Here is a 15,185-nt window from a genome sequence, read left to right on the forward strand (position 1 = left end):
TTCAGTAAACCTAAATCTCAAAAACCTATCAATATATAGGTATAATATATAATATAACCTATCAAATCTCAAAAACCTATCAATATATTCAAAACTACAGCCCTATCCCATTTACCAGGTACTCCTCAGTCAAACAGAATACAAAAGTGGAAAGGAGAGTGATTTGTGATAAAATGGAGATCTAATAGTGTGGTAAACCCATATAAGTAGTGAGGGCTAAGATGAGGAGTGCTCAGAGCGCACACAAAAAGTGAATAGGTTAAGAGTTCAGGGGATCACAAACCTGTTACAGAGGTCAGACTATACAAATCTGTTGTGTAGGATTAAGGTCTAGTCACCTCTTCCACCCCTGATCTACACAGATGGAACTTCTGCACAAAAGAGAACAGTCAGAACATAACTCTGCAGATGGGAGAACTTTAGAAGCAGAGACAATGAAAACACACAAATGCAATTTCTCAGCGGCGGAGCCCCACAGCCATGTTCTGGTTGGGTGAGACTGACACAATGCCCAGTCGGCTTCCTCATTCCACAGGACAATTAAGTAGAGTAAAGGCTTTCAGTTTTTTTGTGTGGGACAACAGAGAGGACTTGGTGGGGAGAAACAGTTTAAAACCTGACATTACTGTGAAACTACATGTAGGCTGTCAGTCCTCCCCTCTGGATAAAAATCAATATATTAAAATGGTGTCTTATTTGCAATGTTCTTTATTATCTTTTCCAGTTTTAGATATGAAAAGAGGCATTCATTTTCTTAATTAAATACTTCATAAAGTAAAGCAAAAAAGTATTTACAAAATATTCAATTAAATTGTAATCAATGACTTCAGGTGGATCATTACAAGCACCTGCTAGCTGAGGAGAGAAAAATATAAATACAGAGAACTTGTTTCAGAAAAAAAAATACATGGTATAACATTAGAATTTTTATTTTTGAAAAACAAAAAAGCAATATATTACAGAACTCTCCTGAAATGCAATTCCACTAAATGGAAGCAGAAAAAGCCTTAGGAAACGTACTGTGAATGTAATTTTACACTCTTTTGAAATTGCTTCTTTAAAGATGATTTATATATAGACCTTTCAAGTTTGAATTATGATTTTCTCTTTTTAAAAATCCACATTGTTGCAAGCCCGTTCTCCCTTTCCAGACCCACAGTTTTTGGAAGTGTAGGAAAAAAGTAACACGGGACAAATTGGGGTTGGCGAGCATGGCCATAAGGAAGCATTGTGACCCCCAGCAGCAAAAGGTCATTGTCCATTGCCCCACTGTCCCTCTCCACCAGACAGAAAGCGAGCTCCAGCATGTCCACTTTTCTTTATACATATTTTCTTTTATCTAAAAAAAAGAAACACTTCAATCATCCTAAACTCAAAAAGAAAGAGCTAAATCACTGGCAGAGTCGTGCAGAATCATACATTCAACATGATGGCCATCATGTCTCATTCAACAGGATATATGATGTAATCAAAAATATATATATGAGCAGCCTTTATTAGTTCGGTCTGTTGGGGATTTAATTTGTTGTTTTGCTAAACATCATGAATAGTGTTGCTACGGCAACATGACGCCTTTAAAACAAGGGATAAAACCTCAAAACACTGAAGGAAACAGCCACCCCTACAGCTTGTTGTAATGCTTATCGCTCTCGCAATTACTTTCTCAATTTAGTTCAAAGACATTCGGCAGCGCAAAATAAACAAAAACGAAGAAAATAAAACCAAAAACGCTTGCATGTTCAATCCGTAGTAGAACCTCCTAGCTGATTTTTTCCTCTTTTTTTTTTTTTTTTTTACGTTGAAGGATTTTGTTGATTCTAACAGCCCCATGTTCCTGAATCATCCACAACAGGATGTTCTTTTTCCTCCTCCAGGTCTTCCCAGAGTTCAGGGGGCGCTGGTGAGCAGGTCCTAGCTGTTGTTGTCAGACTCCTCGTCCTCGGCCTCACGGAGCCAGGTGAAGAAGGCGGTGACGGACTTCAGGGCCACACCCTTACCCTGCATCTCTGCGGGGTCCTTGCTGGACTCCCACTTGTTGAAGGCCTCTTCTTTGATCACGTCCTCATCATACAGCGTGTCAAAGAACATCCGCAGCAGGTCTACAAGAAAGGAGGAAGAGAGCATGTCAACAATGTAAGCAGAGGGAGACAGGATTTCAATACACAATGTGCACAAAAATAACATCTAGGATACAAATTGGTCAACCACACCCCTCGGTCAAATAACCCCTATGGGAAAAAAGAAAGAAAGGCTAACATTATGAGACAAACACAGGACAAATCTGAGTCTTCAGCATGTAAAAAAAAAAAAAACGGGATGCACGATATATCGGTGAATCTCAGAATCGACCGATATTAGCTAAAAATGCCAACCTCGGTATGGGCTCGATGTCTTGTTTAACACCGATTTTAAAAAACTGTCAAAGCTTCCGTGCATACCGATATACCATAGGAACATGACGTAATGACTCCACATAAAATGTTTTCACTGCACGTGCAACACAGCATTCCTAACCTAGCCCACAATGTCTGCTGTGTGGATCGAGCAGTCAACAAGTCGAGCAGTCATTTGAAAGAGTAAGAACATTTCAGCGAGACAACTCTAAGGCAAAATCCATTAACGCCAAGATAATGGAATTCATTGCCCTTGATAATCAACCGTTCTCTGTCCTGGGTGATGTTGGCTTTCGTCGACTGGTCGAGCACCGGTACGCACTACCAAATGCGCTATTTTTCAGATGTTGCCCTACCGGAGTTACACAGTAATAGCGTCACTATTAGCTTCACCACATACATACTTTGGAACTCCGTTTGGGTCTTTGCGTGTTAAAAAAGATAAAGTAGCACTGTCAAAGCTGTACAAAAAAGTCTGCAAATAAGCAAACAACGGCCACAAACGACGTGTTTACAATACCGCGTCGGTAATAAACCATAATTTGTTTGACTGCAACTTCTGGGGTAGCTAGCTTTAGCTTGGTACCTAGCTAGTACCAATACAACCAGCATGAAAACAATGACCTGTAGAAACAGCAGTCATTTTCATTATTCTCAGCAATGATTTAGGAATCCTTGTGAGTAAGTATTAGCTTGGTTGCCACTTGTTGTTTGCCTGTTGAAATTGAACTTCAGTTCATGAAAATAAATAGCTAGCCAGCTACTTAACCCTGTTGCCCAAAGCTAATGTTATAAGTAGCCAGCTAGCTTCATCTGGCTCGTGAGGCTCAACCGGACTGGGGGTATGTGTTGTGAAGCTAGCCACAATAAGGATTAGGCACAATAGTGGAATTTGCGGTTTGCCTTCAAAATAAAAGTGTATCATTGACAGTAATGCAAAAGACAAACAGTAGAATTATGCCATACTTTTATTTTGAAGGCTAACCGCAAAGTCCACTATTGTGGCGTATCTATATTGTGGCTAGCTTCACATAGATGGGTCCGACCATCATTAATCAATTAAGAACTGTCTTATAAATTAGGGTTATTTTAGATGATGACACCTAGTTTGTGTCATTTTTGGGGAAGAACATTGTTTGCATCCATGAGCTAGCTCACTTTAAAAAAAAAACCAGCCCTGTAGGTGCGCGAGCAAACTTTACCAGCATCATAGCATACGTATTGATGAATTGTTGTGACATGAAATACGTGTGCGCGTAATCAATGTGTAATAACCACGTAAAAAATGTATGAACGCGTTAAATTATGTGAAGTGCAGTCATATTCAGGTCCTGATTGGTCAAATAGTGTTATTTGAAGTGTATCTTTTTTGACACGCAAACGGCGTTCCATAGAAATCCTGGTTGAGAGTGACATGACTGAACAAATGAACAACGAAACAGCACTGCAAGTAAGTGACTGAAATAGGTTTGATTATGTTTTACTGGCAATGGGGACACAAGTAAATGTCAACAAAATAACTTTTTGGTTGGTGTGGTGTGTGTGTGTAACCTTTATTTAACTAGTCAAGTCAGTTAAGAACACATTTTTACTTACAATGACGGCCTGGACGACGCTGGGCCACTTGTGCGCCGCCCTATGGGACTCCCAATCACGGCTGGATGTGATACAGCCTGGATTCGAACCAGGGACTGTAATGACAGCTCTTGCACTGAGATGCAGTGCCTTAGACTACTGCGTTCATTGTGTGTTAACTATTTAAAATTTTTGTTTTAAATTTACAATATCAGTATTGTTTTTTTTGGGGGCAAGGAAAATATCGGTATCAGTCAAAAATGTCATATCGGGTGCATCACAAAAAAAACTGCCAGACTTGACACAGGGAAATAGAGAGGAATGTGACTGAAGTCATTCTGTATCTCACTCACTGGCAGGCTGCTCCATCTCCACCATGAGGGCCTGCAAGGCGTAGAGAGCCTGCAGCTCCTTCTGCTCATCCTTCAGGTACTTGTGGAGCAGCTTGGCCCTCCGGGTGATCACCTTCGCATCCAACTTGTAAGGGTTCTCACCTGCAGGCAGCGGGGGAGGGGTCAAAAACTACCTTTTGGTATTTTTTACATTAGTCCACTATTGATACAGTCCCAAAATGTTTTGCATGTCAGCAGTCATGCTTTCAAGATATTGGACTTTCAAGAAGCAAAGTGTCACCAGCCACATCATCATGATTACTTTTGGAGTGATCTGAGCCATAATGTGTTGGCTCGGATATATTATTTCTACATTGTCCGTTCCAGCACGGTTAAAGCAACCATGCATCGGTACAGAGCTGCTAAGTCCGGTGAAAAGAGTATTGGAGTGCAGGTTTGTCCTGATACAGTGTTGGATTGGCAGGTAAAGGTAGGGTAACTCACAGATGATGGCTGACTGGCAGATGGATGTCATGAGTGCTCTGACAAACATGTTGGAGGACATCTGCATCTCGTCCAGGTTAGCCTAAAGAGGGGAGACACAGTCACAACACATATCAGTGGGGTTGAGCAGTGGGATATACAACAAGGACCAATAGGAATAATGGGGATATATATACAGTGCATTCAGAAAGTATTCAGACCCCTTTCCATTATCCTTATTTTGTTACGTTACAGCCTTATTCTAAAATGGATTTAAAAAATATATATATTTAGCAATCTACACACAATACACCATAATGACGAAGCAAAAACAGAAATACCTTATTTACATAATTATTCAGACCTTTGCTATGAGACTCAAATTGAGCTCAGGTGCATCCCGTTTCCATTGATCATCCTTGAGATGTTTCTACAACTTGATTTGAGTCCAACTGTGGTAAATTCAATTGACGGGACATGATTTGGAAAGGATAACACCTGTCTATATAAGGTCCCACAGCAAAATCCAAGCCATGAGGTCGAAGGAACTGTCCATAGAGCACCAATACAGGATTGTGTCGAGGCACAGATGTGGAAAACGTTTATGCAGCATTGATTACTCCCCAAGAACACAATGGCCTCCATCATTCTTAAATGGAAGAAGTTTGGAACCACCAAGACTCGAACGTCTCTGGATAGACCCGAAATAGCTGAGCAGCAACACTCCCCATCCAACCTGACAGAGCACTGAGAGGATCTGCAGAGAAGAATGGGAGAAACTTCCCAAATACATGTGTGCTAAGCTTGTAGCGTCATACCCAAAAAGACTTGAGGCTGTAATTGCTGCCAAAGATGCTTAATACTTACAGTACCAGTCAAAAGTTTGGACACACCGACTCATTCAAGGGTTTTTCTATATTTTTAAGGAAAATAATAGTTTTTGAATAATAGTGAAGATATTAAAACTATGAAATAACACACGTGGAATCATGTAGTAATAAAAAAAAGTGTTAAACAACTCAAAATATATTTTATATTTGAGATGCTTCAAAGTAGCCACCCATTGCCTTGAAAGCTTTGCACATGCTAGGCATTCTCTCAACCAGCTTCATCTGGAATGCTTTTCCAACAGTCTTGAAGGAGTCCCACATATGCTGAGCACTTGTTGGCTGCTTTTCCTTCACTCCACGGTCCAACTCATCCCAAATCATCTCAATTGAGTTAAAGTCAGGGGATGGAGGAGGCCAGGTCATCTGATGCAGCACTCCATCACTCTCCTTCTTGGTCAAATAGCCCTTACACAGCCTGGAGGTGTGTTGGGTCATTGTCCTGTTGAAAAACAAATAGTAGTCCCACCAAGCGGAATCCAGATGGGATTGAGTATCGCTGCAGAGTCCTGTGGTAGCCATGCTGGTTAAGTGTGCCTTGAATTCTAAATAAATCACTGTGTGTCATCAGTAAAGCACCATCACACCTCCTCCTCCATGCTTCACGATGGGAACCACACATGCTGAGATCATCCGTTCACCTACTCCGTGTCTCACAAAGACATGGCGGTTGGAACAGAAATCTCACATCTGGACTCATCAGACCAAAGGAAAGATTTCCAACGGTCTAATGTCCAATGCTAGTGTTTCTTGGCCCAAGCAAGTCTCTTCTTATTGGTGTCATTTAGTTGTGGTTTCTTTGCATTAATTTGACCATGAAGGACTTATTTCACTCAGTCTCCTCTGAACAGTTGATGTTGAGATGTGTCTGTTACTTGAACTCTGTGAAGCATTTATTTGGGCTGCAAATTCTGAGGCTGGTAAATCTAATGAACTTATTCTCTGCAGCAGAGGTAAATCTGGTTTTCCTTTCCTGTGGTGGTCATCACGAGAGCAAGATGGTTTATGCGACTGCACTTGAAGAAACGTTGACATTTTCCGTATTGACTGACCTTCATGTCTTAAAGTAATGATGGACTGTCGTTTCTCTTTGCTTATTTGAGCTGTTCTTGCCATAATGTGGACTTGGTCGTTTACCAAATAGGGCTGATTGGCTCAAACGCATTAAGTAAAGAAAGAAATTCCACCAAGTAGCTTTTAAAAAGGCACACCTGTTAATTTAAATGTATTCCAGGTGACTACCTCATGAAGCTGGGAAAGAGAATACAAAGAGTGTGCAAAGCTTTCATAATGGCAAAGGATGGCTACTTTGAAGAATCTCAAATATAAAATACATTATCATTTGTTAAACACCTTTTTGCTTACTACATGATTCCATATCTGTTAATTCATAGTTTTGATGTCTTCACTATTATTCTACAACGTAGAAAATAGTTTTAAAAACAAGAAAAACTTGAATGAGTCGGTGGGTCCAAACCTTTGACTGGCACTGTATGTAAAAGTGATATTGAATACATTTTACATTGAATGTGCAACAAATATTTATGTTCTTTGTCATTATGGGGTATTGTGTGTAGATTGAGGGGGCAAACTATTTAATACATTTTAGAATAAGGTTGTAACGTAACAAAATGTGGAAAAAATCCAGGGGTCTGAATACTTTCCGAATGCACTGTAACAAAAGCAAACCGAAATATTAATTGGGTGAGTGGACACACTCTCCCTCTCACACGTCATACCTCGACCCAATCATAGATCCTCTGGTTGTCAGCCTTGTCCTGTATGAGTCTGTCCAGCTGTTTGTTCAGCTCCTCTGAGCTCAGCTCTTTCTTTCTGCTCTTCTCTGTCTCATCATCTCCTCCTCCTCCCAGGGTGAACTCCACATTCTGCATTCAGAGGGAACACACAGAAAGACAGTGAAACTTCCCATCATCACTGTTAAGGGCTTTCCAGACAGGTAGCGATGAGGCTTTGCCAAAATAGAGCAGATTCCCATTTTCTCTGCTTCGGCTGAGTAGCTTTCACGTGCACGAGCACCGCAGATCGCTCCGCCTACGATAATGTTGCTTGCCTAGCTCCATTGAAAATCAGCGGGCAACTCTGCTGCCGCTTCCTGTCTGGAAAGCCCTTAAAACTTCTTAAGGCTAGGGGGCACTATTTTCACATACGGATAAAAAGTGTGCCCAAAGTAAACTCAGGCCCAGAAGCTAGGATATGCATATAGATTGGTAGATTAGGATAGAAAACACTAAGGTTTTTAAAACTTAAAATTATGTCTGTGAGTATAACATAACTTATTTGGCAGGCAAAACCCCAAGGACAAACCATCCAGGAAAATAATTGTTTGAGGTCACTTTCTTTACAATGTGTTTTCTAAGTGGATCTAGATTTCTAAGGCCCTTACTTGCAGTTCCTATCGCTTCCACTAGATGTCAACAGTCTTTAGAAATTGGTTGATGTTTTTCCTTTGAGAAATGAAGAAGTAGGGCTGTTCAGAACGAGGGTCGAGTCTAGTGTACTGTTGTGGTTGGGGCGGCCGAACTGAAAGCCCGGTCCACTTTGTTTTCGTCCGGTATTGAACACGGTTTATCCCGTCTTAAATTTTATAGATGATTTATATTTAAAAATACCTAAAGTTGGATGAGGAAAGTTGTTTGGATCAAGTTTACAGATAACTATATTAGATACTTTGTAGTCATGTTGTGCGAGTTGGAACTAGTGTTTTTCTGGATAAAACGCGCCAAATAAATTGACATTTTGGAAATATAACGACAGAATTTATCGAACAAAAGGACCATTTGTTATGTTTAATGGACATATTGGAGTGCCAATAGAAGATCTTCAAAGGTAAGGCATGAAGTATATCGTTATTTCTGACTTGTGTCGCGCCTGGCGGGTTGAAAAGTGATTTTCATGTGTTTGTTTGATGGGTGCTGTCCTCAGATAATAGCATGGTTTGCTTTCGCTGTAAAGCCTTTTTGAAATCGGACACTGTGGCTGGATTAACAAGAAGTACATCTTTAAACCGATGTATAACACTTGTATGAGTTATGCTATTTCACTGGGTGTTGTCAAATCGGATTGGCGCGAGAAGGGATCACTAAGAAGTTTTAAAGCACCTTGGGACAACTGTTGATGCAAGTAAAACTATATAAACACATTTGATTGCAATTTGATAGATTGATCTAAAGGTAGCCTCAGCGATATGACGTAGATGCAAAGTAAACAGCAGTGGGTCAATTTCCGCAACTAAAGTGTGTTAAAGTGTGAGGCTCAACCTCAGCTGTTTTGGTCTCCTGGCTGTAAGAGCGTGAAGCGAATCCGTGCACATGCACAAATACTGTGACTATCTTGCTCGTCTCAATATCTGCAGTGCTGCTCATGGCAAAGTAATTTAGCTGAATCCACCTTCAATAATGGGACTATTATTTCATATTTGTCTCTTAGTTCAAAAAGGGGTAATACTATATGGTGAATCTGCTTTCAACCCCTACAGGGTCATGACCTCCGACCTCTTACCTTTTCTGTCACAAACTTGTTGACGTCCTCGTCCTCAGGCAGAAAGTCTTTCCAGCTAAGCCCCGCCTCCCTCCACATGGCGCCTGCCTTTTTATGGCTCTGAGGTAGCAGATACAGGTGGTTCCATTAACACTTTGGATCCACAAACATGACATTTGCATAGAATTCAAACATCAAAAGGTCTTCTAGAGAGATATGAAAACATAAAGCACTATCTCCTTCACAGGTTGGGTAGAGAGAGAACATACCATTCCTTTGCAGAGTAAGGTGAGGATCTGGACCAGCAGAACTCCAGCCATCCCCTGAGGAACCAGGGGCTTGGATATCTCCCTACAGGGTCATAGGTCAAAAAACGGTCAGTAGGTCACATCTTAATATAGAGGATACTGACTGATTAAATAGAGTTATTATTATTAGAGGCCTAGAATGAAGCCTGGGACTGACTTAAAGAGCTGTCCCATGGGGATGCCTCCTTCGTGAAGCATAGGGGTGATAAGCTCAGCCAGGTAGAGCCAGATGTGGGGGACGTCTATGGCCATGTCCTCCGCCACCTCCAGTATCTCTTGAAGCCTGTTGACACACACCAAATCACTCAGATTTATCAGATAGACTATCTAGAAAAGAAAAAGGTCAATATACTAGTGATCCACTATAACCGTTTCCACATATTCAATGTTTCACAACTCATTTGTGTATAGTGCTGTTCCACGGGCAGAAAACACAAACTCTCTCTGAGGTGACTGACCCTCTGTAGTACTGCTCTTTGGGCAGGGTCCCTGCCTTGTACAGCTGGTGCAGCAGCAGGCCCATGCGTTCTCTGGCGATGGGGCTGCGCTCCAGAGTGGACTCTAGACCACTCCGTACAAACACAAAGAGCAGCGGGGTGCTGTTCATCTCCACTACACACTGCAGCGCCTCCTACAGCGCAGGAGGGGAAACAGGATTCAAAGGTTAGTTTTACTCCTCTAAAGTAGGGCAGTGTTTCAATAATAAAAACATTAAAATAACCTGTTTTGTTGTACATCATTCACATGGAAAGCCATTTTCAATTACCACCATGTGGCCAACTAGCTACAGTATGTATCATATCTGTGTGTGGTTGATATGTAGTACTCTCCAATGATCTGCATGGGTATAAGTGTGATGTACCTTCATGTCGTTGATGTGTAGGTACTCCTCTATGATAGCCGTGGACTTCTTTTCCAGCATTTCTTCACTCAAGGCAGGTTTGTTCTGGGCAGGAGGGGGGGTCAGAGCAGCTTCCCTCTTCACTGTGGCCCAAACAAAGAGAGAAAGTCACATACAAATGTCTCCCTGAGAAATCCTTGCCTTTAAAAACATTGTAAATTCCCCGTAAAGGTCCCTGAATTGGTTAACATAGTACCAACTCTCTGCCTTTCCCCATCTTTGTTTCATACCATTGTCTTTGCTTCTGGCTCGGTCTCTGCTGCTCCGGTCATCGGTCATGCTGGCTACGCGGCGTACAGGATCAGCAGGGCCGCGGTGCTCCCTCTCTCTGCTGTGCTCCTCTGTCTCCCTGCTAAAGCTCCGCTTGGTGACCGGGGGCCGGTTCCTGTCCCGGTCGTCTCGCCGGTCATCCCGCCTGTCGAAGCGGTCGTTGCTGCCACGGTCATGACGCTCGAATCTGTCGCTGCCACGGTCCCGGCTCGAGCTGTTCCTGTTTGTGTATATGGGCAGGGGGTGGGGGTAGATGCAAAGAGTCACAAGATGACCTTAATTCATCTGAACCAATCATAAACATTCTGCCCTATGGTAGCAGTGATGTTCCATATTCAAACCAGTGCCTTTGGATAATATTAAGACTCCTTGACTTTTTCCACATTTTGTTACATTACAGCCTTATTCTAAAGTTGATTTAATTGTTTTTTCGTCAATCTACACACAATACCCCATAATGATGAAGCAAAAACAGTTCAGAAATGTTTGCTAATTTATTAAAAATAGAAAACTGAAATATCACATTTACACAAGTATTCAGAACCATTACTCAGTACTTTGTTAAAGCACCTTTGGCAGCCTCGAGTCTACTTGGGTATGACGCTACAAGCATGCACACCTGTATTTTGGGATTTTCTCCCATTCTTCTCTCAGATCGTCTCAAGATCTTTCAGGGTCGATGGGGAGCATTGCTGCTCAGCTATCTTCAGGTCTCTCCAGAGATGTTCGATCGGGTTCAAGTCTGGGCTCTGGCTGGGCCACTCAAGGACAGTCAGAGACTTGTCTCGAAGCCACTCCTGGTTTGTCTTGGCTGTGTGCTTAGGGTTGTTGTCCTGTTGGAAGGTATACCTTCATCCCAGTCTGTGGTGCTGAGCGCACTGGAGCAGGTTTTCATCAAGGATCTCTGTACTTTGCTCTGTTCATCTTTCCCTCGATCCTGACTAGTCTCCCAGTCCCTGCCACTGAAAAACATCCCCACAGCATGATGCTGCCAATACCATGCTTCACCGTAGGGATGGTGCCACGTTTCCTCCAGACGTGACACTTGGCATTCAGCCCAAAGAGTTCAATCTTGGTTTCATCAGACCAGAAAATGTTGTTTCTCACGGTCTGAGAGTCTTTAGGTGCCTTTAGGCAAACTCCAAGCAGGCTGTCAAGTGCCTTTTACTGGTGAGTGGCTTCCGCCTAGCCGCTACCATAACGGCCTGATTGGTGATGTGCTGCAGAGATGGTTGTCCTTCTGGTAGGTTCTCATAGCAAATAGTCTGAATACTTATGTAAAAAGGGTATTTCTTTTTTATTTTTAATACATTTGCAAAAAAAATAATCTAAAAACCTGTTTTCGCTTAGTCATTATGGGGTATTTTGTGTAGATTATGAGGATGATTTATTTTAAATCAATTTTAGAATGTGGCTGTAACAAAATTTGGAAAAGGACAAGGGGTCTGAAGTCTTTTGGAAGGCACTATATGTAAAGGACAGATGTAGTCTTTTGTAACGTCCCAGTGCTGCTGACCTCTGAGGAACTCTTCTGTCCGAGTCATGTGAGGGCCCTGAGGAGGAGGGCTGCTGTGGCTGCAATGCTGAGAACCTGTTGAGGGTGCTGGTGGCTGGGCGGCCTCCTGACTCTGGGGCTATGAACACACAGAGAACACAAACACAACATTTTTGAAGAGCCTAAGAGTAGATATTTCACAATGGTGGTTGTACTGGTAAGAGGACTTACTGGCTTCACAAGCGGGTTTGGCTCCGGTGGTGCCTCCACTGCTGCCCTTGCCCCAGCTGCCCCACATGCCCTTACCCCCGAGCTGGGGCGCCAGCAGCTGGTTGTTGAAGTCCAAAGCCCCGGGCTTCAGAGAGAAGGAGAGGTTAGAAACATTACTGTTGAGTAAAGAAGACTTGCAGGATTGGGCTAAACATCTTGAGATCTGAAAAAGGTCTGAAGTTTTGAGTTATATAAGCGAGGAGTCAGGAATAGTATGGTAATAACTCTAAATGGAGGTTAAAGGTTAAGTGGTGTGTGCCAGACTACAGAGTGAGTGGGTTTGGTGTTTCAGTTGGGAATGGTAGGGCTGATAGAACTTTACAATGGGGTTGAAGGTTAAGGAGGTGGATGCTAGACTGCAAGTAGAGGGGGTTGGAGTATTTCAGTCCAAACTGAGTATGGGTCCACGGTACGTGGCTGAGAATCCACAGTATAATGTATCACTGACCTTAGTGATCTTGCTGAGTCGGCTGGTGTCGATGGGTCTGCTCTTGGTGGAGATGGGAACTGTGTTCCAGCCCTCGTCCTGGGGCTGACTCCTTTGGCCCGTCTGGGGGTGTTGGCCCCCGCGGCTCCCCTGATCTCTTCCTCCACCACCACGTCCTCCAACTCCTCCTCGGGTGTTCTGGTTGAGGAGTTGCTGCTGCACCTTGAGAACCTCCCTGTGCTCCTCCAGCTCAGCATCCTTGTGGATCTGGTCTATGGTCTTGGGGCCCTGCTCTCCTCTCCTGGGGACCCACGTGTTCTGGGAGGGGAGGCAGGGAGTGAGTTAGGGCTGTCCATGACTAAAAAAAATCTTGGTCGACAGAGACGTCCTGTTCTTTCGACCAATTGATTTTTCAATATATAGGCAGACACACCCTATGTGTTTGAATAAAATCAACGATATATGCACTGAGTTTGTCTGATGCTTTAAGCACACTGTTTGATTAAATAATTAAGAGACAAATGAGAAAGAGACAAGAAAGAGCCCGATGGTCACACTGTTACAACAAAATGACAGTGAGTGCCTGTGACTGGCGCACATTGTCTCGCTCTCCTCCCTAGTGTATTGAAAAGGCACCACAGCACAGGAAGTGTTTATTGGGCTGTCCATGCTGAAGTTGCTACATCATTTCAGCCATTTAGTTTCTTACTTGTTTCAGACTGAAAAGTTGTGTTACCGAAATCCCTAATTTGTTTAGGAAAAACATTTCCTATTCCCTCAACCCTTGCTCGCTTTACGTAAAACATGTAAGCATCACATGCATGTGACCAATAGGGCCTGACCTATAGCCCATAATAATCACATCAATATATTGGTTATAACAAACTCCAAACACAGTAACATGTGACAGCAAAATGGATGAGGAGAATGTGAAAAAGCAACGCGCAAATGTTTACTGGTTGTTCAGGAGGGAAAGGGGAAGTCAGATCTGTGGAAGACATTTGACTTAGTTGTGGAAACTACTGGAGATCTAGATAAAGGAGGGTATAGGAGCAAGCGTTGTGTGAGTATTGTGTGCCAAACAGTTGCTGTTAAATGACTTTTTTTTAAAAAACAATTTGGAAGTGTAAAAACCAAATAAATAAGTGTACCAAAGAGTCTGTTCTAACGAGAAATAAAATATATAAAGCCTTGATTACAGCAGACTAAAAACAGTTGCATGCATTCGTGAATTGCGATGTATTTATTGTTTAGGCTAAATTACTCAAAGCTCCCTTTGTCATTTAATTTTAAAACTAAAATGCTTGCATTTTAAAGCATGAATGTCTTGTATGCTATGTGATGGCATGAACGAATGAATAATTGATCGATTGATTGATACAGTAGCCCGAGTTAGTTACGGTTTTAAGACAAAACAGGACACGGTCTTAGGCCGACAGCTCGAAGGTAGTTACACAACGACACTACTTATTATAATGATGATCATAATAACAATAAGGATATCAAGAAAAATTAGGGTATAGGAGTGAGAGCTGCGTACATATTGTGTGAGACAAACAGGTGGTGTTAGATCACAATATTATTTTTCTCCTGTTTGGAACAGTGTAAACACTAAATAAATTAGAAGTAATACCAGTCTGTTCTTACGGAAAAACAAATATAAAGCCTTCATTACAGCAGAGCAAAGCTTAAAAATGGCTTTATCCACCATTTTGCCGTTGCATTAAGCTTGGTGCTCATGGAATCAGTAGGCTATAAACAAACACTCTCTAACAGGCAACAGAAGCAGGACCTGACTTATTTCTGAAAATATATATATAAGGATGATTTATAAAGCCAGGCACATTTAACAGTCAGGCTATTGATTATAGATCCAATTAAGTTGGGGTTTCCTCTCTGCTGAATCCTTAGACAATTAGGCTAAGGCAAGGACTGTTTCCTCGTTTCTGCTCTTGCTGCCTCCGCCAATGTTCTCAATCCCAATATGCCGGTCAACTTTGCTACTATGCAGATAGCAACATAGGGAAAGGCACCAATTCTAGGGTGCACTGAAGAGTATGTTCCATAACCGCGGGCAGCGACCGTATCCAACGAAGGATAAACCTCATGTTATAAAATAGATACTATTTCCTTTTTACATACTCAATTGTATATATATACACATTTTTTTTTTTACATACTATAACCATATACAATTTTAGTATCACCTGTCTCAGAGTGATGGACTGTGCCATTCCTGTGCCATTGCTCGACTAAAGAAATCTCGGTCGCCCAACAGCCTATCGAGAAAACAATGGACCAGTCGACTAAATGAGGTGAGCCCTAGAGTGAGAACAGTAATATTAT

At 42.1% G+C, this 15,185-nt stretch overlaps 1 protein-coding gene across 19 annotated transcripts in view; it reads right to left on the reverse strand.

The window, feature by feature from the left end:
* Positions 1–690: 690 nt before the first annotated feature.
* The window catches only part of LOC109905852 (eukaryotic translation initiation factor 4 gamma 1), a 71,987-nt gene continuing 57,492 nt past the window's right edge, over positions 691–15,185 (reverse strand). For 18 of the 19 annotated variants that reach the window (XM_020503487.2, XM_031791078.1, XM_031791075.1 and 15 more), the window contains 13 exons: positions 12,861–13,157; positions 12,374–12,497; positions 12,164–12,281; positions 10,608–10,867; positions 10,339–10,460; positions 9,935–10,107; positions 9,634–9,759; positions 9,438–9,519; positions 9,190–9,288; positions 7,410–7,556; positions 4,805–4,886; positions 4,322–4,462; positions 914–2,099 (listed from right to left, as the gene is read on the reverse strand). In XM_020503487.2, coding sequence (XP_020359076.1) covers positions 1,912–2,099; positions 4,322–4,462; positions 4,805–4,886; positions 7,410–7,556; positions 9,190–9,288; positions 9,438–9,519; positions 9,634–9,759; positions 9,935–10,107; positions 10,339–10,460; positions 10,608–10,867; positions 12,164–12,281; positions 12,374–12,497; positions 12,861–13,157 — 1,959 coding nt within the window. In that variant the 3' untranslated portion in view covers positions 914–1,911. Of the gene's footprint in view, positions 2,100–4,321; positions 4,463–4,804; positions 4,887–7,409; positions 7,557–9,189; positions 9,289–9,437; positions 9,520–9,633; positions 9,760–9,934; positions 10,108–10,338; positions 10,461–10,607; positions 10,868–12,163; positions 12,282–12,373; positions 12,498–12,860; positions 13,158–15,185 lie in introns of all 19 variants that reach the window. The other variant, XM_020503486.2, reaches the window with a different exon arrangement.

Source organism: Oncorhynchus kisutch, linkage group LG15 (assembly GCF_002021735.2).
Source record: "Oncorhynchus kisutch isolate 150728-3 linkage group LG15, Okis_V2, whole genome shotgun sequence".
In the NCBI taxonomy this organism is placed as follows: Eukaryota; Metazoa; Chordata; class Actinopteri; order Salmoniformes; family Salmonidae; genus Oncorhynchus; species Oncorhynchus kisutch.